The 27,486-nt window shown below is 37.8% G+C and overlaps 1 protein-coding gene across 17 annotated transcripts in view; it reads left to right on the top strand.

Annotated features, from left to right (window-relative positions):
* The window catches only part of Spt20, a 97,556-nt gene that overhangs the window by 38,793 nt on the left and 31,277 nt on the right, over positions 1–27,486 (top strand). For all 17 annotated transcript variants that reach the window (XR_010953515.1, XR_010953514.1, XM_067787855.1 and 14 more), the window contains 3 exons: positions 11,854–14,469; positions 21,882–22,128; positions 22,202–24,118. Coding sequence is in view for 15 of the 17 variants with exons in the window: in XM_067787855.1 (XP_067643956.1) it covers positions 11,854–14,469; positions 21,882–22,128; positions 22,202–24,118 (4,780 nt within the window). In the remaining 2 variants the exon portion in view is untranslated. The remainder of the gene's footprint in view (positions 1–11,853; positions 14,470–21,881; positions 22,129–22,201; positions 24,119–27,486) is intronic.

The raw sequence follows: 27,486 nt of genomic DNA, 5'->3' as shown, positions 1-27,486 counted from the left end.
ACAATTAACGGATGTCAACTCGATTTGGGAGCAAAATCGCTGCAATTGTCAAAAAATTTGTTAGCCGAGCAAACCTCTTGTGATTGAATCATGATTCCACCATGACTTGAGCAAACGGCCATAAGCCTGACAAAATAAAATGTTGGAATAAGCTCGAATCAATAAAATTGTCTTACATAAACATAAATGCGAAAGCCGCCGGGTAACTTGCAAATTATGCCCTGCTGGGCAGTAAAAAACACCATCCTAATATCTTTTGAAATGATGCACTTACAATAAAAAAGTTTAAATCAGTCTTCAAGCTCAAAATAAAATTAAGGAAAAATGCTCGGTACTGCATTCTCCTGCTCAAGGTATCCAAAAATCGAGGGGAATTAATTAATAGCAAGGATTGCACTTAACGATTAACAAAAAAAAAAAAAAAAAATAAGGAAGGCTAAGTTCGGGTGTAACCGAACATTACATACTGAGCTGAGAGCTTTGGAGACAAAATAAGGAAAAATCACCATGTAGGAAAATGAACCTAGGGTAGCCCTGGAATGCTTTTGTATGACATGGGTATCAAATTAAAGGTATTAATGAGGGACTTAAAAGGGAGTGGGCCTTAGTTGAATATGTGAAGGCGTTTTCGAGATATCGACCAAAATGTGGACCAGGGTGACCCAGAACATCATCTGTCGGGTACCGCTAATTTATTTATACATATGTATATGTATTACCACGAACAGTATTCCTGCCAAGATTGCAAGGGGTTTTTCATTTTCTTCTACTTAATATGGTAGGTGTCACACCCATTTTACGAAGTTTTTTCTAAAGTTATATTTTGCGTCAATAAACCAATCCAATTACCATGTTTCATCCCTTTTTTCATATTTGGTATAGAATTATGGCATTTTTTCATTTTTCGTAATTTTCGATATCGAAAAAGTGGGCGAGGTCATAGTCGGATTATCATCATAGAATCTATGCCCTTACCAAATTTCACAAGGATTGCTCAGTTTTTGTTCGACTTATGGCATTAAAAGTATTCTAGACAAATTAAATGAAAAAGGGCGGAGCCACGCCCATTTTGAAATTTTCTTTTATTTTGTTATTTTGTTGCACCATATGATTACTGGAGTTGAATGTTGATTTATATATTGTAAAGATATTAAATTTTTTGTTAAAATTTGACTTTTAAATTTTTGTTAAAAGCGGGCGTGTTCGTCATCCGCCTTTGCTAATTTTTATTTAGCACACATATAGTAATAGGAGTATCGTTCCTGCCAAATTTCATCATGATATCTTCAACCACTTCCAAATTACAGCTTGCAAAACTTTTAAATTACCTTCTTTTCAAAGTGGGCGGTGCCACGGCCATCGTCCAAAATTTTACTAATTTTCTATTTTGCATCATAAGGTCAACCCACCTACCAAGTTTCATCACTTTATCCGTCTTTGGTAATGAATTATCGCACTTTTTCGGTTTTTCAAAATTTTCGATATCGAAAAAGTGGGCGTGGTTGTAGTAGATTTCGTTCATTTTAAACAGCGATTTGAGATGAGTGCCCAGGAACCTACATACCAAATTTCATCAAGATACCTCAAAATTTACTCAAGTTATCGTGTTAACGGACAGACGGCCGGACGGACGGACATGGCTAAATGAATTTCTTTTTTCGCCCAGATCATTTTGATATATAGAAGTCTATATCTATCTCGTTTATGCCGTTACGGATTACCGTTATGCGAACAAAATTAATATACTCTGTGAGCTCTGCTCAGCTGAGTATAAAAACTTTCGCCAAGAAGTGTGAAACGTTACACTGAGATCAGGGCACCGTGGCCATGCAATGCAACAAATAGAGAAAAAGTTTTCGCAAGTTGGCGCACTGGTGGTAAGAATTATTAGAAAATTCATACCAGACTAGAAGTCTTGAGGTCGGGTTTTAAATAACTTCCCGGTGAACTAGAGTTTTGAAACCTTAAATATTGCATAGAGTTCTATCCAATTTGCAAAAGTTCTACTAGATGGGTCCGCGATCGAGATATTTAGATATCATCCATAAAGAGTATAAGCGATCATTCAGCAAGAAACTTGAAGCCTTAGACCACGTTTACACATGCACTAATCTAATCGTTGTCCACCTGGTCCTTCCAGCGGAGTGGTGGTCGTCCTCTTCCTCTGCTACATAGGCGGGTTGCGATAAAAATGCTTTCTTAGCCAGAGCGCCAGCTTTCATTCATATACATTTTAGTAGAAAAGTATCTTTAGTAGTATATTAGTAGTGATAATAAATATGTAAATGCCAACAGGTTTTTGGGAAAAGAATTCTTTTTCTACTAAATATTTCGTGAATTGATGTAGAGTTATGTTGGTTTGATAATTCTTTCAGAATTTGTTTGAAGGATACTACCGTACGTCAGAATTTTATTCAAAAATACGCTATCTCAAAATTTGTTTCTAAAACTCCCTATCTGAGCATAAGTTCAATGCATTTTGACATAAGGACATAAGAGGGAGTTAAGTAAAATCATTCTAAGATAAGGCGTTCCTCTGACCTAATTCTGATATAGGGCGTTTTTGTGACAAATCCTGAAATGTCAAAATTTTGTAAAGTATTTTGATATAGGACGATTTCGAACTGGCAGCCGACATGGTGTGATACTCTACTCACTAGCCGCAATGAACTGACAAAAAAACTATATTCCGGCCTTGACTTTTGCAGAAGAGTTAAGCTTTTGTGCGGTCCTGCTACACAGGGAGTATTTACCTTTTTTAAACGGTTTTATTTAGCTTGACTCTATGACGCGTCCAACGCATTTATTTAATTGTCTGATCAACGTCCTAGATTGATGAGGTATGTGATGACTAGTACCTAGGACCTACCTAATTATTTTCTAGCTTTTAGTATTATTATTATTATTTTTATACTCAGCGTGCTTTGCACACAGAGTATATTAACTTTGATTGGATAACGGTTGGTTGAACAGGTATAAAGGAATCGAGATAGATATAGACTTTCATATATCAAAATCATCAGTATCGAAAAAAAAATTGATTGAGCCATGTCCGTCCGTCCGTTAACACGATAACTTGATTAAATATTGAGGTATATTCACCAAATTTGGTACACGAGCTTATCTTGACACAGAATAGATTGGTATTGAAAATGAGAATGATGATAACCACGCCCACTTTTTATATATATAACATTTTGGAAAACACAAAAAACCTGATTATTTTGTAAATAATACACCTAGAATGTTGAAATTTGACGTGTGGACTGCTATTGAGACCTGATAAAAATTTGAAATTTTTTTTTTAAATGGGCGGTTGACCGCCCACTTGTGATAAAATCAATTTTACAAATATTATTAATCATAAATCAAAAATCGTTAAACCTATCGTAACAAAATTCGGCGGAGAGGTTGCCTTTACTATAAGGAATGCTTTGAAGAAAAATTAACGAAATCGGTTAAGGACCCCGTCCACTTTTATATAAAAGTTTTTAAAAGGGTCGTGGATGAATAAAATAAGCTATATCTTTGCAACAAAGAGCTTTATATCAATGGTATTTCATTTCCCAAGTGGATTTATAACAATAAATAGGAAAAACTTCAAATTAAAAAAAAACGGGCGTGGCACCGCCCCTTTTATGACTAAGCAATTTTCTATGTTTCGGGAGCCATAACTCGAAGAAAAATTAACGGATCGTAATAAAATTGGGTACACAGATTTTCCTTATAGCAGAAAATATTTCTAATAAAATTGGACGGGATCGGTTAAAGACCATGGCAACTAGATATAAAACAAGTTTAAAAGGGTCGTAGACTAGAATAATAAGATATAACTTAGCAAAAAATAGCTTTGAATCATTGATATTTCACTTATCAAGTTTTATTGTAAGAGGAAATGGGAAGACATTTTTTTTTTAAACGGGCGGTGCCACGTGTTATGTAGAAAAGTAATTTATCTGAAATGAAATGTGCAATTGAAGCTCACGCTGAGTATATAATGATCGTTTACACCCGAACTTAGACACCTTTACTTGTTTTTTTTTTTATTTATTCTGTATTTTGAAATTTCGGAAAGCTCTTTTCCATTTAAGAATTCATGGAAGTGTCCCGGGTAAACCGTTAATTTGGACTATGCGGAACACGTTCGTTTGATACTACCTCACGAGGCCCGAATATTCCAAATAAGTATATACATAATATTCCGAATATAAAACAAATTCCTAAATGCAGACGAAGGTTCCGAACATACGGAATGAATAAGTTAACACGCTCAATAAGTACATTTCGTTATGGCATCTCCATTATTTACTTATTACATTTTTACGTGAATCGATTTACTAGTCCAGTTTTTGACGTTAACGATGAATTTTAAATTGGTTTAGGTTTCGTATGTTCATGGGCTTATGAAAGTGCACGATTGCTTGATGTTCTCACTTTTCATAAAATTATCTATGTTCAGCCACACAAATAGATCATGGCTTCTTTGATGATAAACTTATCATAAAATTCAAAAAAATGTTCTAAGGAATTACGCAGTTCAGTACTTATCGGGTATTTGTTAACTAATTGCTTCCTATTTCTACTACTAATATTTTTCGAAAAATTGCGAAGAAACAGCACAATTAACGGATGTCAACTCGATTTGGGAGCAAAATCGCTGCAATTGTCAAAAAATTTGTTAGCCGAGCAAACCTCTTGTGATTGAATCATGATTCCACCATGACTTGAGCAAACGGCCATAAGCCTGACAAAATAAAATGTTGGAATAAGCTCGAATCAATAAAATTGTCTTACATAACCATAAATGCGAAAACCGCCGGGTAACTTGCAAATTATGCCCTGCTGGGCAGTAAAAAACACCATCCTAATATCTTTTGAAATGATGCACTTACAATAAAAAAGTTTAAATCAGTCTTCAAGCTCAAAATAAAATTAAGGAAAAATGCTCGGTACTGCATTCTCCTGCTCAAGGTATCCAAAAATCGAGGGGAATTAATTAATAGCAAGGATTGCACTTAACGATTAACAAAAAAAAAAAAAAAAACTAAGGAAGGCTAAGTTCGGGTGTAACCGAACATTACATACTGAGCTGAGAGCTTTGGAGACAAAATAAGGAAAAATCACCATGTAGGAAAATGAACCTAGGGTAGCCCTGGAATGCTTTTGTATGACATGGGTATCAAATTAAAGGTATTAATGAGGGACTTAAAAGGGAGTGGGCCTTAGTTGAATATGTGAAGGCGTTTTCGAGATATCGACCAAAATGTGGACCAGGGTGACCCAGAACATCATCTGTCGGGTACCGCTAATTTATTTATACATATGTATATGTATTACCACGAACAGTATTCCTGCCAAGATTGCAAGGGGTTTTTCATTTTCTTCTACTTAATATGGTAGGTGTTACACCCATTTTACGAAGTTTTTTCTAAAGTTATATTTTGCGTCAATAAACCAATCCAATTACCATGTTTCATCCCTTTTTTCATATTTGGTATAGAATTATGGCATTTTTTCATTTTTCGTAATTTTCGATATCGAAAAAGTGGGCGAGGTCATAGTCGGATTATCATCATAGAATCTATGCCCTTACCAAATTTCACAAGGATTGCTCAGTTTTTGTTCGACTTATGGCATTAAAAGTATTCTAGACAAATTAAATGAAAAAGGGCGGAGCCACGCCCATTTTGAAATTTTCTTTTATTTTGTTATTTTGTTGCACCATATGATTACTGGAGTTGAATGTTGATTTATATATTGTAAAGATATTAAATTTTTTGTTAAAATTTGACTTTTAAATTTTTGTTAAAAGCGGGCGTGTTCGTCATCCGCCTTTGCTAATTTTTATTTAGCACACATATAGTAATAGGAGTATCGTTCCTGCCAAATTTCATCATGATATCTTCAACCACTTCCAAATTACAGCTTGCAACACTTTTAAATTACCTTCTTTTCAAAGTGGGCGGTGCCACGGCCATCGTCCAAAATTTTACTAATTTTCTATTTTGCATCATAAGGTCAACCCACCTACCAAGTTTCATCACTTTATCCGTCTTTGGTAATGAATTATCGCACTTTTTCGGTTTTTCAAAATTTTCGATATCGAAAAAGTGGGCGTGGTTGTAGTAGATTTCGTTCATTTTAAACAGCGATTTGAGATGAGTGCCCAGGAACCTACATACCAAATTTCATCAAGATACCTCAAAATTTACTCAAGTTATCGTGTTAACGGACAGACGGCCGGACGGACGGACATGGCTAAATGAATTTCTTTTTTCGCCCAGATCATTTTGATATATAGAAGTCTATATCTATCTCGTTTATGCCGTTACGGATTACCGTTATGCGAACAAAATTAATATACTCTGTGAGCTCTGCTCAGCTGAGTATAAAAACTTTCGCCAAGAAGTGTGAAACGTTACACTGAGATCAGGGCACCGTGGCCATGCAATGCAACAAATAGAGAAAAAGTTTTCGCAAGTTGGCGCACGGGTGGTAAGAATTATTAGAAAATTCATACCAGACTAGAAGTCTTGAGGTCGGGTTTTAAATAACTTCCCGGTGAACTAGAGTTTTGAAACCTTAAATATTGCATAGAGTTCTATCAAATTGCAAAAGTTCTACTAGATGGGTCCGCGATCGAGATATTTAGATATCATCCATAAAGAGTATAAGCGATCATTCAGCAAGAAACTTGAAGCCTTAGACCACGTTTACACATGCACTAATCTAATCGTTGTCCACCTGGTCCTTCCAGCGGAGTGGTGGTCGTCCTCTTCCTCTGCTACATAGGCGGGTTGCGATAAAAATGCTTTCTTAGCCAGAGCGCCAGCTTTCATTCATATAACTTTGCCTAGCCAGCGTTACCGCTGCGTTTTAATTCGCTGGACTATGTTGATGTCTGCGTTAAGCTCATACAGCTCATCATTAAATCTTCTTCTGTACTCGCTGTCGTCAACGCGAACGTCCAAAGCAGCATTTATTTGTAAGAGTGATTCATCGCTAGATTTCAGAGCTGACTTTATTGTTTGTGTTAATGCTGGTTGCCAAATAAGTGAAGTCGTTTGCTATTTCGAAATTATGGCTGACAATAGTAGCGTGGTTGCCAAAGCTCAAATGCGCTGACTCTTTGGTCGATGAAAGCAGGTACTTCGTTTTATCCTCATTCACCATCAAACCCATCTTTTCCGCCTCTTTTTCCAGTTTGAAGTAAGCAGAACTTACAGCGCGGGTGTACAGCCCGCTGATATCAATTTCTTCAGCATACGCCAGTAGTGCAGGTTTTTATAGAATATTGTTCCAGAGCGGTTAAATGCTGCAGCTAGTATTATTTTCTCCAGCATCAAAGTAAAGAAATCGAACGATAGGGGGTCACTCTGTATGAAACCTCGTTTAGTCTCGAACGGCTCATAGAGGTCCTTCCCAATTCTGACGTCATTTTGCACAGACGTATAAACTTTGCGGGTATACCAAATTCAGACATAGCGGCATAAAGGTAGTTCCTTTTCGTGCTGCCGAAGGCGGATTTAAAATCGACGAAGAGGAGATGTGTGTCAATTCTTTTTGCGCGGGTTTTTTCCAAGTTTTGGCGCATTGTGAAAATCTGGTCGATGGTAGATTTACCAGGTCTGAAGCCGCACTGATAAGGTTGCTGATTGTGGGCACGGTGGGCTTCAATTTTTCGCACAATACATTTGACAGGACCTTATATGCGATGATTCCGCGATAGTTGTCGCAGTTTGCAGGATGCAAAGAACTGGGCAAAGAACACTTAGATTCCAATCGTCGGGCATGCACTCGTCCGACCGAATTTTACAAAGAAGCTGATGAATGCTCCTTACAAAGTCCTGCCGTTGTATTTGAATAGCTCCGCAAGCAATCCATCATCGGTGGTCTTGTTTTTTAATCTGGTTACTGCTGTTCTGATTTCGTCATAATCGGGTCGGGAAACATTAATTCCACCATCATCGATTGTGGGATCGAGTTCATCATCCCTGTGCGGTACATCGCCGTCTCCATTTAGGAGAGTAGAGAAGTGTTCCCTCAATACTCTAAGTACTCTCTGGACATCGGTTACAAGGTCGCCGTTTCGTTCTTACTGCATCATATAGCAGCAGGAGTTTGATCCAGACTTAAAACCTTCCTGTCGCCAAATTTTTTGGTAAAAATTGCAGGCGTTATTCCCTGTGGCTAGCAGCTTTAGGTCACGCTAAAGTCTTGAAAGTTTTAAAGTTTTTCAAAGGCCAAAGGGTGCGTACAGATTCTGGTATTTAGAAAACGTACAGAAGGGGGAAATCTTGCGATCAAATTTATGGAGACTTGCCCCAAGGTTCAGAGCACCGTGACAAATTAAAAAAATCGTACGCAAGGGTCCCTTGCCATCCCTCGTGCGATAATTTTTAACAGACTTGTTACACTAAGCTATAAACTTGAATTTTCACAAAAAGCTAAGAGTAACGAGAAATGCAACAGAATTGGAAAATAAAAAGAAAACAAAAAGAAATAAAACTTTAACAATAGCTATTGTAGACAGCTTATCAGAAACAAAACTAAACTATTGAAATTCTGCTTATTTGAAACCTTCTGCTAGCGTTCGAATCGCTAAGCTGTTGAATAAATCACTCCAATATTCTGTATTGCAAAATGGTCTTTATTATACTATTTTGAGAGCAGTACAATTATACTTCACTTCGCAACTGATAGCGTGCGTAAATCAAACTGATTCGTCATTCCTCAGCTTGCGCTGCTTTTATACTCTCTGTTGCCTCGTCAGCATATTTCTCCAAAGGTCTAGACGTTTCACCTTCTAGAATCTCCTGCTTGGTTACCAGCGATATACATGTATATTTGTAGCTTATGCGTTTCTCATAGTCATATGCGTATGTATGTGTGAGTAACTACTTCGGCTGATGACTACATGTGTGTGTGTGTGAGATATCTCTTCGTCGCCTTCTATGTGTGTATAAATGATGATTTATGTGTTCATGTACACCAGTGTGGCTCGCTTTAATGTTTTTGTTGTTGCTATTATTCCGGCACTATTTCGAGGAAAATGTCGGGATTGTGGCAGCACCCTAGTTTAGCCAAATTTAATTAAATTTTCTTAAATTGTAGTGATTCCACACCCTTTTCTCATTTTGTATTTTTTCCATTAAAAGAAGATTCCTTCTTGGCAAATTTAATTTTTTTATGTGGAACTGTTACAGAGATATCAAGTGATATGCAACATATTGTAACGAATTTAGGGAAATTCCGCTTATTTGAAACCTTCTGCCAACGTTAGAATCGCTGAACTGTCGAATAAATAACTCCAATATTCTCTTTTGCAAAATGGGCTTTATTATACTACTTTGGGAGTAATACAATTATACTGCACTTCGCAACTAATAGCGTGTTTAAATCAAACTGATTCCTTATTACTCAGCTTGCGCTGCTTTTATGCTCTCGGTTTCCTCGTTCACCCATTTCTCCTAAAGTCTAGTAATTTCGCGAATAGTTGTAGCTCATGCTTGGTTAGTTATCAGCTATATACATGTATATCAGTTGTCCACGCCTCTCCCATAGCCATATGCGTGTGTATGTGTGAGTAACTACTTCGGCTGATGACTACATCTGTGTGAGTGAAGTATCTCTTCGTTGCCTTGTACATAAGAGTGGCTGCTTCATGTTTTTGTTGTTGCGTGATTATTAACTAACAGCTTAGTGATGATGATATTCGTCACAATATGTAAGTGTTTATTTCCAATATTTTATACAAAAGTGGTTGTGGTTTTCAATCGATTTAGAAGTTTTCTAGCGATATAATTCGGATATGAAGTTATCACTCTTGAAAGCCTCAAAAAGCTTACTCAATAAGAAGGTCTACTTATTGCTTTGTCAACAACCTACTAGCTTGTACTAAATTTTGGAAAGAATCAAGAAATCGACCAAATGCATATTAAGGTATAAATGGGAGTAAAAAAATGCATTTCATTTCTGCACAAGCACATAAACAATTCAGAGGTGGATTTTATTAGCCTACAAAAACCCTGTTGGTAACAAAACCTGATTTAAATTTTTATACTCAGCTGAGCAGAGCTCACAGAGTATATTAATTTTGTTCGCATAACGGTACCCCGTAACGGCATAAACTAATCGAGATAGATATAGTCTTCTATATATCAAAATAATCTGGGCGAAAAAAGAAATTCATTTAGCCATGTCCGTCCGTCCGTCCTTCTGTCTGTCCCTTAACACGATAACTTGAGTAAATTTTGAGGTATCTTAATGAAATTTGGTATGTAAGTTCCTGGGCACTCATCTCATTTCGCTATTTAAAATGAACGAAATTGGACTATAACCACGCCCACTTTTTCGATTTCGAAAATTTCGTAAAAGCGAAAAAGTGCGATAATTCATTACCAAAGATGGATAAAGCGATGAAACTTCGCAGGTGGGTTGACCTTATGACGCAGAATAGAAAATTAGTAAAATTTTGGACAATGGGCGTGGCACCGCCCACTTTTAATAGGAGGAAATTTACAAGTTCTGTAAGCTGTAATTTGGCAGTCGTTGAAGATATCATGATGAAATTTGGTACGATCGTTATTCCTATTACTATATGTGTTCTAAAAAAAATTTGCGAAATCGGATGACGAACACGCCCAATTAAAAAAAAAAATTTTTAAGTAAAATTTTAACAAAAAATTTCATATCTTTACAGTATATCAGTAAATTATGTCAAGATTGAACTCCAGTAATGATATGTTGCAACGAAATACAAAAATAAAAAAATTCTAAAATGGGCGTGACTCCGACCTTTTTCATTTAATTTGTCTAGAATACTTTTAATGCCATAAGTCGAACAAAAATTCACCAATTCTTATGACATTTGGTAAGGGCATAGCTTCTATGACGATAACTGTTTTCTGTGAAAATGGGTGAAATCGGTTGAGGCCAAGCCCAGTTTTTATACACAGTCGACCGTCTATCCTTCCGCCCGTTAACACAATAACTTGAGCAAAAATCGATATATCATTACTAAACTTAGTTCACGTACTTATCTAAACTCAATTTATCTTGGTAATAAAAATGGGCGAAATCCGACTATGACCACGCTCACTATTTCGATAACGAAAATTTCAAAAAATGAAAAAAAAAATGACAATGCTATACCAAATACGGAAAAAGGGATGAAACATGGTTGGTTTATTGACGCAAAATATAACTTTAGAAAAAACTTTGTAAAATGGGTGTGAGACCTACCATATTAAGTAGAAGAAAGTGAAAAAGTTCTGCAGGGCGAAATCAAAAGCCCTTGGAATCATGGCAGAAATACTGTTCGTGGTATTACATATGTATATAAATAAATTAGCGGTACCCGACAGATGGTGTTCTGGGTCACCCTGGTCCTCATTTTGATCGATATCTCGAAAAAGCCTTCACATATACATCTAAGGGCCCCTCCCTTTTAAAACCCTCATTAATACCTTTACTTTGATACCCATGTCATACAAACACATTCCAGGGTTACCCTAGGTTAATTTTCCTACATGGTGATTTTCCCTTATTTTGTCTCCAAAGCTCTCAGCTGAGTTGTTCGGTTACACCCGAACTTAGCCTTCCTCACTTGTTTTGATTTTATTTGAAATACATAACGGGTTTTCTGTGCGGAAAGACGAAACCAGCGATACCGATCGTTAAAATGGAGATACTAAAAAAACATTTAAAATATCCATACTGAAAACTGTTATAATCGGTCTCTGGTTAGGGGAAACCCTGTAAAGTACTTTACTATTTTATATTTTACATACATACATATGTACATACATGTATCACCATATGGAATAAATTTAATTTTTCTTATTTCATTAGCTCAAACATCGTACGCGTGCTTTTGTTTTGGAACGTTTGGTAGAAACTGAAAAGCTCAACACAATTGTCGTTAATCTATACCCTGGTAATAAAGGATACTCATTGGCGTTACACTATGATGATCGGCAGCTATTACCGCCTAATGGTGAATTAGTGCATGTTATTGATGGCACCGTTGGCAGTGGTGCAGGCATAAGCGGTGGAATTGACAGTAGTGGGCATGCTGGTACGAGTAGCAGCTCAACAGCAAATGTCTATAGAGGTGCTTCTTCTAGTCGCAACTTAAGTAGCAGTATCAATAAACATAATTTAGGCAACATACCGCCAGATTTGAAAGGATCAGGAATAGATTATGATAATGCTGCTAATGAGTTGAAAATCAGAGTTGCAGGCAGAACTGATGAGAATGCCAATCACGATTACCCTTTAATCGAAGTATTGCGTTGGCCCTACGAAAACGATCAGTTATTGCAATGTATTGATCGTGAGGTAATACCAGACTTTTTAGTGGACATGTTAAATGCTCCCAGTCTCACACTCAATGCATCTCCACGCGATGATGGCGAATCAGCACGTACCTACGCTAAGCCGAATATTTTCTATGCCGGCTGTGTAATTGCGCAAATACGCGATTTTCGACAAACATTTGCTATATCGACGAATATCTGTGATACGAAACACGTCCTATTGCGACCAACAAATGCCACAATCTTTGCAGATGTTCAACATTTGGCAAGCACAACGAATTTGTGCATCAACAACAGTCCATTAACAACAGCAACAACTGCATCAGCAGCAATGGCAATTCCTGGTGCAGAGGATAAATTACAATTGGAAAGTCAGTTAGTTTTGGCTACCGCAGAACCATTATGTTTAGATCCAGATCCCAATATTGGACGCTTTGCTATCAATGCACAGCATGCACGACAACTTTTTAATACACACGAAATGCGACGTCAAATGAAGAAGTACACACAAATTTCAATAAATCGTAAACGAAAATTGGATCAGTTTACTCATCATTATGGTTTAGAATTATGTGATTATTTAACACGCCTGCGCGCACGACCACGTAGCAGCAGTAGTGCCCATGCCGTAAATGCTACAACATCATCAGCAGGACAAACAACAGCGCCCAGCAGTAACCCACTAGTGAGCGCAATGCTCACATCTTTCTCATCGAAAGTGCCACGCCGACCGCGTGATGTTATACGACCGATACGACCGCCACGGCTTGAATATCCAGCGAATTTGAAGGTACCCGAACACCTAATTAGTGTGGAAAAATATGCCAAAACATATGAGAGACCACGTGAGACAACAGATTGTCAACCTCAACTAATCGAAGAATATGTGCTGGAAACTGAACGTGAAGAAAATGCAGGACGTCGTGTTATCTATCATATAAAATTATCGATTTATCAACGACCATCAAATTCTGAGTACCTGGGTGAGTTATATGTCGATCGCGATTATCGTGAAGGTGAACGTAATGGTGAATCGTGCCGTTTCTCGTTGGGCACACGCATACATGCGAATCGATACATACAGCAATTCACAGAAATTTTTACTGAAGAAGGACGTAAGGCTGTTAAAATTACGCATTTGGTGCCAGGACACATACCCAAGGTCACACATACTGGTATAACGCCAGAACAAAGGCAAGCTTTGTTGTTGCAACAACGACAGGCAGCTTTATTAGCGGCACAGCAACAACAGCAGCAACAGCAACAACAACAACAGCAGGTGCATGTACAACATGCTTCTACTGCAACAGCCAATATACAACATGTTACTGTGGCTGCGGCTGCTGCTAATGCTGGAGTCTCCCAACAGCCCCAGACGCAGCAGCAGCAGCACGTTGTATTGGTTGGCCCGAATGGACAGCAACAACATATATTACCAGCAACCGTACAGCATATAACCGCAGTAGGTAATCAACAGCAGCAACAACAAGTCACACAAACTGTTTTAGGCGTCGGTGGTGGTGGTAGTGGTGTACAACACCAACAACAACAGCATATTGCTATTACATCTGCTGGCGGCAATTTAACCAAAAACATCAATATTGTTGGATTAACTGCTAGTAATGCGGCTGCTGTGCATCAAGTATTGCGTCAACAACAATTACAACAGCAACAACAACAACAGCAGCAGCAACAAATTACTACACAATTTGTAGATGCAAACGGCACACCAATACATGTACAAACGAATAGCGGCAATGTTGTTGGTAATACAAGCATAATTCATACGTCGCAGCAGCAGCAACAACCACAACAACAACAACAAACACAACACATACAACTACATTCGGTTGGTGGTGGTAACAGTAACAATGCGCATACTACAACACAGCTTAGTCTTAGCAACGGATCTTTAGTATTGGTGCAACAACATCCCCTTGGTCAGTCGCAGCAGACACAACAACAACATCAGCAGCAGCAGGTTCACACTTTACAACATGCAGGTATTACCATACAGCCAGCGAACTTGCAACAACAACAGCAACAACAACAACAAAAGACTCAGGTTATTACGGCAGCTCAATTAAATGCCGTGACTGGCGCGAATTCAGCTTTGCGCACACAACTCAGTTCCAGCTTGCCAATATTGGTAAGTGTTCTAGATACATATACAGAGTTCTTGCTTGATAGTAGACTCATCGGTTAGCAAAAGTTGTTCAGTAGAATAATCGATTATCACAGATAAACCAGTAGTTTGCATTTTTTTTTTTCAATGAGCTCTGCCATTCGGAAAGACGTTGTGGCGCTCTTGTAAGCCATCTGCAGCCAGCTAACATCCCTGCAGAAAAAATAATAAATCGCTAAAAAAAAACTAACAAATACCTGACTATCCTAAGGGATTCCGGAAAATAATTCACTGTTAGTTAACTAAAAAAACTGGTTGGGAAATCGTGCAGCGTTACCAGGGCAACTAGTGTAACAGAAATTGAAAGATAAAACGAAAATAGTTCTAATACCTATATGACACTACTTTATTTTTGCTTGGATTCCAAGCTTAAAATACTGACGAAACTTTATCGGAAAGTCAACATGCAAAAACAATTTCAAACGAGAGCAAGGGAGACTAATATGGCCCGCAAAAGGCATAAGTTTGACATGTTATTGTTGACTTTTTTTCATTTCATTTTTCACCAAATTTTTTCACAATAAAACTATGAAAATATAGCCGAATATTGCACTATCGTTTGGTTGTTTTTTTATAAGCTTTTATTTAGTTTCACAACATCCAAGTTGTCTGTAATCAAATCTTGCAAGTTAAATTTGATACACTTCCCGGTGTCCGATTGAGCTGAAATTTTGGACGCATGTATAACTCCGATGACAATGCAATATTACTTTGCGAGAATTCGATAAATTAATCGATAACAGAGTTATCGGTAAAGATTTGTGCTTACCTTGGCATAAAAGCCTAAGTCCTCAAGAACGCAGGTAACTTTGTGTTACAACGAACATAGAAGTTAGGCTGTTATCGCTAAATGTTGAATACTTTTCTGCGCACTTGATTTTGTTTTACAGATTTTTGGTGATGGAATTTTAGCTAAGCGAAAGTTGGAATTTTATTTTAAAACATAGCAGAGATCTGCAATGAGTAGTTGTAAACTGAACGTGACATAGGCAAATTCACAATAAAATATGATTTTAAGTTAGTTAACAGTCGAATCGAAGAACTTGACTGTTCAAAGTTGACTTCGAAGAAACCTTGTAATGTTGATGCATTAAAAGAAATGGATAGCATGAGAAACATTACAAATAACTAAGTAAAATTACATAACTAATTTAAACAATATTTTACCCAACTAAAAATTAAAAAAATTGATATTTAAACTAAATTTAAGAAAAAAGCTTTTCTAAGAACAAGCTTTTATTACTTGTTAATAAAACAAACTAAAAAGTAAAAAATAAAATTAAAGAAAAAAAAACTTTTTTAAAAATAAGCTTTTATTATTGGTTAATAAAATTAACTAAAAAGTAAAAAATAAATGACTGTAAAGAAATATAACACTTTATAAGTTCATTGTAACCTTTAACGATAATACGGATTCTTCGTCCAAACATTCCATATTGTACATAATTATATATTTTTAACATTAAAACTTTACACCTAAATTATTAAATCTTACAGTTTATATCACAGTCCTAATTGTTCTAATAAAAGCGTGCTACATTGTGGTAGCAAGCAAAGGAGGTCCTAAATGTTCTTAATTATACCATCAAAATTTAACACGCCTTTTATTAGAACAATTAGGACTGTGATATAAACTGTAAGATTTAATAATTTTGGTGTAAAGTTTTAATGTTAAAAATATATAATTATGTACAATATGGAATTTTTTTGTCGCAAACGAAGAAGCCTAATTATCGTCAAAGGTTACAATGAACTTATAAAGTGTTATATTTTTTTACAGTCATTTATTTTTTACTTTTTAGTTAATTTTATTAACCAATAATAAAAGCTTATTTTTAAAAAAGTGTTTTTTCTTTAATTTTATTTTTTCACAAGAACGTTGATTTTCGTTACATATTTGTGCACAAAATTTTCAAAATAAAAATTAAATTTTCACTGGTCAGAAAAAATAAAGAAAAACCGGCCGAATGCCAAAAAAAACCTATCGAAAAACAAACTGGGTCGTTTGTTTTTAAAGAACTAAGTTGTATTTTTCTCGTGTTTCGTTAGTTTTTTGGCATATAAGTAAGACACTCGCACCAGTACTGAAGCCGTATTAGGAGAGAAGGCGACAAAAAATTTAAGAAACAAGTAAAGGTGTCTAAGTTCGGATGTAACCGAACCTTATATACTCACCGTGAATTTCAGTTGTACATTTCATTTCAGATAAATTACTTTTCTACATAACACGTGGCACCGCCCGTTTAAAAAAAAAAATGTCTCCCCATTTCCTCTTACAATAAAACTTGATAAGTGAAATATCAATGATTCAAAGCTATTTTTTGCTAAGTTATATCTTATTATTCTAGTCTACGACCCTTTTAAACTTGTTTTATATCTAAGTTGCCATGGTCTTTAACCGTTCCCGTCCATTTTTACTAGAAATATTTTCTTCTATATGGAAAATCTGTGTACCCAATTTTATTACGATCCGTTAATTTTTCTTCGAGTTATGGCTCCCAAACCTAGAAAATTGCTTAGTCGTAAAAGGGGCGGTGCCACGCCCATTTTTTTTAATTTGAAGTTTTTCCTATTTATTGTTATAAATCCACTTGGGAAATGAAATACCATTGACATAAAGCTCTTTTTTGCAAAAATATAGCTTATTTTATTCGTCCACGACCCTTTTAAAAATCTTTTCTAACAAGTAAAGGTGTCTAAGTCGTGGTCCTTACCCGATTTCGTTAGTTTTTCTTCAAAGCATTCCTTACAGTAAAGGCAACCTCTCTGCCGAATTTTATTATGATAGGTTTAACAATTTTTGATTTATGATTAATAATATTTGTAAAATTGATTTTATCACAAGTAGGCGGTGCCACGCCCATTTAAACAAATTTTTCAAATTTTTATCGTCTCAATATCAGTCCACACGTCAAATTTCAACATTCTAGGTGTATTATTTACTAAATAATCAGGTTTTTTGTTTTCCAAAATGTTATATATATAAAAAGTGGGCGTGGTTATCATAAGATTTCGATCATTTTCAATACCAATCTATTCTGGGTCCAGATAAGCTCGTGTACCAAATTTGGTGAAGATATCTCAATATTTACTCAAGTTATTGTAATAACGGACATACGGACGGACGAACGGACGGACATGGCTCAATCAATTTTTTTTTTCGATACTGATGATTTAGATATATGGATTCTATATCTATCTCGATTCCTTTATACCTGTACAACCAACCGTTATCCAATCAAGGTTAACAAACTCTGCGTGCAAAGCACGCTGAGTATAAAACTGCAGAAAGAATACAAGAGAATAAAGTAGTGTCATATACATAGGTCATATAAGTCATAAAATTATTTGTCAAACAAAAGTTTGAAATATAAGGAAATGTTTGCCGTTTCATGCTGTTTTACGTTTTTTCTATACTTTAAAGATATCTTTAAAATAACGTAAAAAATGTTTCTTCACCTTCGCCCAGCAGCCATTTTTTGTAACATTTAGTTATAATAACGAACGATATTTTATTACTGGTTTTTCAAACGGTTTCGTTAATGAAGTGTTTTTATATCGAGCAAACTCACCTTGCGCTATGTTCGTGGTGTGCTTAGTAGTGGGGGCTAAAATGTATATTGCATTGCACTTTCATTAGCACACACTATATTGATTTGGGTGCGCCGCACTATATTTTTTATCACTATAGTGATAGTGCTTCCTCCACTACCACTAAAAAAATTATTGCAGTCATTTTTGGTATTTTTTTCCCAACCACTCAGCTGAGTAAAAAGCAAAAAATATAATTGGAATTTTTTTAGGTGCAACGCAACGAGTGAAGAAAAATTTTTGTGCACTAAGCTGAAGCAGAAAATATTTTCACTACCAGGGTCCGTATCGTGTCATACGATCCTTGAGCGAATGCCATTTTTTAAATCACAATAGCTGAGAAATGGTGAATCGGATTACTGAAATATGTGAACTAGGGAAAAAACATACTCAATAGAACCGTTATATATTATTATTATACTCAGCGTGCTTTGCACACAAAGTATATTAACTTTGATTGGATAACGGTTGGTTGCACAGCTATAAATGAATCGAGATAGATATAGACTTCCATATATAAAAATCATCAGTATCGAAAAAAAATTTATTCAGCCATGTCCGTCCGTCTGTCCGTTAACACGTTAACTTGAGTAAATACTGAGATATCTTCACCAAATTTGGTATACGAGCTTAGCTGGACCCAGAATAGATTGGTATTGAAAATGAGCGAAATCTTATGATAACCACGCCCACTTTTTATACATATAACATTTTGGAAAACACAAAAAATCTGATTATTTAGTAAATAATACACCTAGAATGTTGAAATTTGACGTGTGGACTGATATTGAGACTTTTGATAAAAATTTGAAAACAAAAATTTTAATGGGCGTGGCACCGCCCACTTGTGATAAAATCAATTTTACAAATATTATTAATAATAAATCAAAAATTGCTAAACCTATCGTAACAAAATTCGGCTGAGAGGTTCCCTTTACTATAAGGAATGCTTTGAAGAAAAATTTACGAAATCGGTTAAGGACCACGCCCACTTTATATAAAAGATTTTTAAAAGGGTCGGACGAATAAAATAAGATATATCTTTGCAAAAAGAGCTTTATATCAATGGTATTTCATTCCCCAAGTGGATTTATAACAATAAATAGGAAAAACTTCAATTTTTTAAAAATCGGCGTGGCACCGCCTCTTTTATGACTAAGCAATTTTCTATGTTTCGGAGCCATAACTAGAAGAAAAATTAACGGATCGTAATGAAATTGTGTACACAAATTTTCCCTATAGCAGAAAATATTTCTAGCAAAAATGGACGGGATCGGTTAAATACCACGCCCACTTTTATATAAAACGAGTTTAAAAGCGTCGTAGACTAGAATAATAAACTATAAGTTAGCAAAAAATAGTTTTGAATCAAAGATATTTCACTTATCAAGTTTTATTGTAAGAGGAAATGGGGAGAAATTTTTTTAAACGGGTGGTGCCACGTGTTATGTAGAGAAGTAATTTATCTGAAATGAAATGTGCAATTGAAGCTCACGCTGAGTATATAATGTTCGGTTACACCCGAACTTAGCCTTCCTTACTTGTTTTTTTTTTTTTAAGTTTGATAGCCCAATTTTTATCGCTAAGTGAAAATAGCTTCCGATACGTGATCGTAAGTGACGATGCGGCCCCAGCTTTTAAATTTTAGTGAAAAGTTTTTCAGCTTCACTTCCACTATATAGCTAAGTTAGGCTGATATTTTTTGCATTACCACTCAACTGTAAGTGAAGGCTGGTGCATTAATGCACTACCCCCACCTCTGATGGTGTGCTCTGTGTGAATAATAGATAACTTAATTGAAAATTAACAAAACAGGATAAAAGTAGTTGTGAATACTGTCTAAAAATAAAACATTTCTATTTATGTGGCCACCACTGTACGTGCTTTACGCCGAAACAATTGATTTTTTGGGTTTTGGGGAGTGTTTTGGTCGAAGCCTCGAAAATTATTTTTTTGGGCATGCGTAGTGGAACTTTTTTTTTCCTGAGCCCAAATCCTATCGAAAAATCGATGGCGCGATATCGGTTGATAAATCGGCCCAGTCCAATATACAGCCCAACTCTAAAAAATCCCTCGAAATTTCGTTCTCGCGGAAAAGTTCTTGCCATTTTATTCTTCTGGGGTGAACAATACCTGGGGAATTGGAATTTCGAAGCCAGCTGCTTTGTCAAATGGAAATTCTTCGTATTTTTTGTTCAAGAAACAATTTACTTAAACTACTTTGCTGCATTCCCTTCAATTTAACAAGTGAAAAAATTCCTTAAAATGGCATAGTATCTCCCTTCATTCATATTCATAATACCTACTTTTCTCCCTTAACCGGATTACCCGTTTTCGAATATTGTTCAGAATAAGGGGAAAGGGAGAAGTGAAAGAACTCTTAAGGATTTTTAATATTTATTTATTTATTTATATAGTAAAGAATGGCTGTGTCATTAAGGACATAGTATTTATAGTATATCAACTTATAGGTAAATACAAGAATTACAAAAAATAAGAACTTAAAAATATATACATATATAACTCATTACATGTGTTTATATTAGAATGTATAAGAATTAAACACGGTATTTGTTGGAACATAACATTTTACGTCAAAGAAGTAAGGACGTGGAATAGCACACAGAGATAAAAATAGGAGAGAGCTAAAGCGCAGTTACATTCACCCATTAGTACCAAAGTCATTTTGTATAACGATCTTGTAGTTACCTCGATTTATGATTGCCTTAGTAGATTCAGGAATTAAGTTTCATAGTCTCACAGCATGAACAAAGAACAATCGCGAAGAGGATAAGTAGGAGTATTTAGGGAGATTTAAATTATGATGCCTATTAGATCTGGTGAATTTTAGCTTCTCGTGAAGATAGCTAGGAGTTTTGAATTCAATGAGCTTATACAGGAATTTACAATTTCTAGCTGCAAGATAATCTAAGGTACTGCATCCCAGAAGTTTATTTTTCCACAAGGAGATGTGGTCATATTGCTTTAAGCCGTAGACGTAGCGGGTAACATTATTGAACAGAACTAGAAATTTATGAGACGAAACAGACTCCAGCTTACTATATACGCGATCGAAATACGTAATATGAGGTAGGATTAATTGCAAAGCTAATTTTTTCTTGTGTCTAACGGTGTAAACGAGGCTGACATTATTAGCCTGCGCAAAACAGTGTACACGTTGATTACAACTTTGCTTATATGGTTCGAACAGCTCAGCGAAGAATTCATAATGAAAGCTAAATTTGTATCTTGTCAGTAAACATGAGAGAGTTATTACCAACAAAAAGCTGGGGAATATCTTCAACATGAACAGTGATATTATTGATGGGTAACACATACGACTGGGACGTGTTTAGACGGAGACAATTTTTCCGGGCCCATTCAGAAATGGCTAGCAGATCACAGTTTATTTTAAAGCACAAATCCTCATGCTGCACTATGAAGTCTTGGGCCGGAGGAATATAACTGTTTTTACTTGCGCTATCAAAAAATATTCATTTAGTACATTAGGGACAATACTACATTCTGACTTCGGTCTTCCATGTACATTAAGTTTTTTATTTAGAATACCAGGAATGGAAGAAGGTAAAAGCTCGGCAGAAATTTTTGGTCGTTTTGAATATGGAACTGGTAATTCGACCGAAAAACAAGGAATAAAAACACGAAACCAAACTTCGAAGTTTTTCTGCTTAATTTTTCGAGCGAACTGGAGCAGCCTATTATTATTCCGCATATGCCCAATCTGTTTATGAAAGTTTTCAAAATTATAAAATTCTTGTTTACAGCAAGCGCAGCTTAAAGCCGCGCCATTACAAACTGCACAACAGCAACAACAGCTTTTGCATAAAAATACCCAACATCAATCACAACAGCAACAACAAAGTACTGCCAGTAGCAACAATAGTAGCAATTCAACAACATTACACACAAATCCTGCGATAAACGCCATTTTCACTAATATTATGAATAGCGCAAATCAATTCCAACAACAAAAACAGCAACAGCAGCAGCAACAACAGTTACAACAAAGCTGTAAGCAATCGCAAATTAATTCTTTTAAATATTAAATATTTTACTTTTAATTTTTTCATTTTTGTCGTTTCAGCCACCAACAATAGCGGCAGTAGCATCAACGCCAGTAGTAGCACCAACACCAGCAGCAGCAGCGGTAGCGTAAAAAGTAGTAACGCCTCTATACGTAGCTTATTGAACAGTGCACCTGCTGCCATGACAAGTACACCTGTTGCGAGTGGCACTTTTACTACTTCCACCGGGCAACATCAGACTGTCACGCTGGTGCAACATACACCATCAACACCTCAGCAGCAACAACAACAAACGATTGTTACCGGTGATAATTTTGCGCAAGTAACATCACAATCATCAACTGTTTCGACTGCATCAACATCCACAACAACTGTACAACAACGCAAACAAACCAACAATGAAGTGTTGCAGAATCTCTTAAATCCTAATCGAAAATTCAATATAGTCACAAGTGGTGGTAATATTGTAACTGCTAGTGCCGGCGGTACTACCTTTCGTACCGCAGCAGGGAATTTGGTTGCTGTTAATTTAAATCAAGCCGCACAGCATCAAAATTCACAAGAAAGCAGTCAACAACAGCAGCAACAGCAAACAACATCAACACAAGCGCACCAAACACATCAAACAGTGCGAGTTTCGATGTCAGCGCTTGCTTCACAATTAGCATCACCGCCAGCGATTATGACAAATCCGAATGCGGCGGCAAACTTTGGTTATACTGTGAATGCATTGAGTGGTGGTGTTGCGAACACCACTAGTGCTGTGAGTGGTGCATCTGGTGGTAGCATAAAAATTCTCAACACTGGTGTACAACAGCAACGTGTGGCATTAGCTAATGCATTACGTCGTGATTCAAGTAGTAATACAGTTGCGCCACCAAATGCAATAGTTGTTGGCATGGCTGCACCTTCACCGGGCAGTGATTCAAATGCATCAAATGCTAGTGGTTTTGCTGTACCGCAGCCAGCAAGTGCAACCAACTCAGTTGGTACTGCAACAAGTTTAACCTTGCTTGGAGCAGCGACACCATCACCTTCTGGTTCAGATCACTCACAATCCTCACAAACGCAAAATCAAGTGTTACTCGAGCGTTTGCATAATAACAGTTCAGCGACGGCGATACCTAATATGTCACCACAACAACAACAACAAACACATGCACACACTCAATATTTAGCAAAAACTTTGGTGCAATCACCAGCAGCTGCCGCCGCATCCATACATTCGCCCATGTCTAGTCCACATCCACAGCCATCGCCATCACCACAACATCATCATCATCAACTACAGCATCAACAACAACAGCAAACAACTGCCTCAAATACTACAACTACATTAAATTTGCAGGGTATAAACCTACTACAAGGCGCCATAGCAAATTTTCCCGGCTTGCAAAATGTTCAAGTGCAAATACCGGGCTTATCACAACCGCTTTCGCTACAATTACAAGCTGCTGTACAACAGCAACATGGACAACCTCAACAACAACAACAACAGCAGCATGGTCCACAGCAACATCAGACACAATCAAATACTGCCACTGTTTCATGCGTAGTTAGTGGTGGCGGTGGCAGTGGTGGTAGTGGTGCGCAAGCAGGTAATAATGTTACTGGCGGGGCCAGTCAACAGACTCATTTACAGCAACGTAGTTTATTGGTATCAGTTCCTGTTTCATCACACAATCAACAACAACAGTCAGCTCAGCAGCAGCATACAATAACGTTGCAACCAGCAACGGCGGGCACGCATCAACAAACACAAAATCATGTACAACATGTTGTACCACCCACAGGTACGATTGTGAATCTACCCAGTGGTGGTACGGCGACTACTGCAGGCACGCAAACAGTGGTGCTTACGAATACCGCTACGGGTAGCGGTGGAGGAGGTGGAGTTGGCGGTGGTGTTATAGGCAATGTTGGAAATGCAACAGGAGGGGGTGGAGCTACTACAACGATGCTAACATTGCCAATTGGTAAGTTACTTTTATTATTATTTCTTCGCACATTTAAAGAACAAAACAATAATAACTTGTTTTAGGTATACATTCTAATAGCTGCCCGTTAATAAAAAAATACTTAGGTTAGGTTAGGTTTAAGTGGCACACCTAGGCCTTTATAGGCCCATTGTGAAACCACACAGATTTGTTCCTACTCTCCTAATAAAACCACTTCGTTGAGTCTATGAAGCTAACTAAGCGTCGTGTATTGACCTCAGCTATATGAGTCAGATCTACGAGAAATATCTTGCCCATAAAACGTTGCCTTCTTCTACCGAGCGCTGGACATTCACAGAGTAGATGCAGGTTTCAGGCTCTTCTTCGTTGCCGCAGCTTCTACAACAATCATTAAATGGAGCGCCAATCATTTCCGCATGCGGTCCAATACAAACGTGACCAGTGAGAGGACCTACAACTAAGGGCAGATTCCTCTTACGGAGGGTGATCGTGATCTCTTCTCATTGCATTCCGGCCATGTGAGTTTTGCCGTGTGGCATCTAGCATAATGCTTCCACCTGGCTCCCGGTTCCATCAGTAGAGCCTCACACACACACAGCACCATTAAGGTGCTGGCCCGACCATCTCGGGAACGATTTATATGGCCACATTGAACCTCCAGGCCATCCCACCCTCCCCACCCCCAAGTTCCATGAGGAGCTTGGGGTCGCCAGAGCCTCGTCTGTTAGTGAAACGGGATTCGCCGCTCGAAGGTGAGGTTGACAATTGGTGGAGAAGCTATATGTTGCGCTACACAACCCCTTGAATCCCCATGCCCAACCTCTTCCAGGATGGCGAAAGTGGAAGGGAGGTACCGCTTCTTGCAAGCTAATCCGCCATCTCATTACCTGGTATGCCCTTATGTCCCGGAACCCATACTAGATGCAGAGTAAACTATTCAGCCATCACGTTAAGTGATCTGCGACAGCCTACTACAGTTTCAGAATTAGTTGTGGCAGAGTCAAGCCTTTCCACCTTTGTCATTCCCGAAAAATGGAAAATGGCCAAGGTGATACCGCTACTAAAGCCTGGGAAACCAGCTAACATAGGAGAGTCATATCGCCCGATATCTCTCCTATCGCCAGTAGCCAAGACGATTGAAGCCATTTTGCTCCCCTACTTCAAAGCAAATTTGCAGTTAGCCTGTCATCAGCAAGGCTTCAGAAAACTCCATAGCACCACCTCCGCGCTAAATGCCATTAGATAAAATGCGGTTTAAATCAAAACCCCCACCATAGAACAGTACTCGTTGGGCTAGACCTATCATAAGCTTTTGATACGGTCAACCATGGCACGTTACTGAAAGACCTGGAAGGGTCTACCTTTTCCCCATGTCTTAAAAGGTGGACCGCAAATTACCTGGGTGTTCGGCAGGCATCGGTGCAATTTAGAAACGAAACATCAAAACCAAGAAGAATTAAACAACGGGTGCCACAGGGTGGTGTCCTATCCCCACTTTTGTTTAATTTCTACATATCTAAGCTACCTTCGTCACCAGAAGAAGTTACTATGTTGTTGTTGTTGTTGTTGTTGTTGTTGTAGCGATAAGGGTGCTCCCCGAAGGCTTTGGGGAGTGTTATCGATGTGATGGTCCTTTGCCGGATACAAATCCGGTACGCTCCGGTACCATAGCACCATTAAGGTGCTAGCCCGACCATCTCGGGAACGATTTATGTGGCCACATTAAACCTTCAGGCCATTCCCTCCCTCCCTACCCCCAAGTTCCATGAGGAGCTTGGGGTCGCCAGAGCCTCGTCTGTTAGTCAAACAGGATTCGCCGCGGATAGGTGAGGTTGACAATTGGGTTTGGAGAAGCTATATATTGCGCTGGCAACCTGAAAGGTTGCGCTACACAGCCCCTTGAATCTGGTATTTTAGTCGCCTCTTACGACAGGCATACCTACCGCGGGTATATTCTGATCCCCTAACCCGCTGGGGTTACTATCGTTTCCTACGCCGATGACTGCACAATAATGGCCACAGGCCCAGGCCCACAGATCGATCAGCTTTGCAACAGAATAAACGGCTACCTCCCTGATCTCTCCAGTTTTTTCGCCTCGCGAAACCTGGCATTAGCACCGACTAAATCTTCCGCGACCTTGCTTACAACATGGACGTCCCAATTGTCGACCATTTTGAACATCAACGTCGATGGCACAACGCTACCGACTGTCCTACACTCCAAAATCTTGGGTGTGACGTTTGATCAGGATCTACATTTTGGCGAGCATGCAGCCGCAATTGTACCGAAAATGCAGAGCCGTAATAAAATCCTCCAATCCCTTGCTGGCAGTACTTGGGGAAGAGACAAAGAAACGCTCATTACCACATACAAAGCAATTGGCCAGCCGATTGCATGCTACGCGTCCCCTATATGGTTGCCAAGCCTAAAAACTACTCACTGGAAGAAGCTACTGGCCTGCCAAAATACTGCTCTCAGAACCGCCACAGGCTGCCTTCTTATGTCCCCAGAACACCATCTACATAATGAGGCGAGAATACTCCCCATAAGGGAGAGAAATGAGATGCTAACCAAACAGTTCCTGTTGAATACCCAGAAACCTGGGCATCCCAAAAGACATCTGATTGATGAGCCAACCCCGCCTAGGGGCTTAAGGAGTTATCTCCGAAATACGGCACCTGAGAACTCAGCCGTATGAAGCAAAAAACACAAGCAGGTCCTCAGTGAACTCCACAAACAGGCGTCGGACCTTTATGCCCGGAATTGCCCGGTGAATCCAGTACTCACAGAGCAGTACCCAAAACTTGCGGAAGAGGAACGCATACTCCCCAGGGAAACGCGAGTCACTCTAGCTCAACTTCGTTCTGGATACTGTAACAGGCTAAAAAACTCTTACCTATTCAGAATCAACCCCGACATACAAAATGTATGCCCCGCTTGCAATGTGTCCCCACATGACACCAACCATCTCTTTAATTGTAATGTGGAACCAACGCCTCTAACACCCCTTTCATTATGGTCCACCCCTTGTTGAAACAGCAAGTTTCCTTGGTCTCCCGTTAGAGGATATTGATGACAATTTGTGATCGGTCGCACCTATTAGGTGGGGCGAAGTACTGATACAACAACAAAAACAACAGAGTCAAGGGCTTTCAGTGCTACTTGATTGAAAATGTGCTTCTGAGAAAAAATACTTATTAAAATACTTAGTAGTCTATTAGCTTAAACGAATAAGCACATATATGACATATCAAATTATATTTAAGAGTTTTGTTAATAAAAATTTTATTTGTACATATGTATGAAGATTATCAAAATTAATAGGATTTATTGCCCTAGATGTGAGACTCCAGATAAGAGAAGATAAAAAACAAAAATTTCCGTG

This window comes from Eurosta solidaginis, chromosome 5 (genome assembly GCF_040869045.1).
Source record: "Eurosta solidaginis isolate ZX-2024a chromosome 5, ASM4086904v1, whole genome shotgun sequence".
NCBI lineage: Eukaryota > Metazoa > Arthropoda > Insecta > Diptera > Tephritidae > Eurosta > Eurosta solidaginis.
This window is presented reverse-complemented; position numbering and strand designations above follow the sequence as displayed.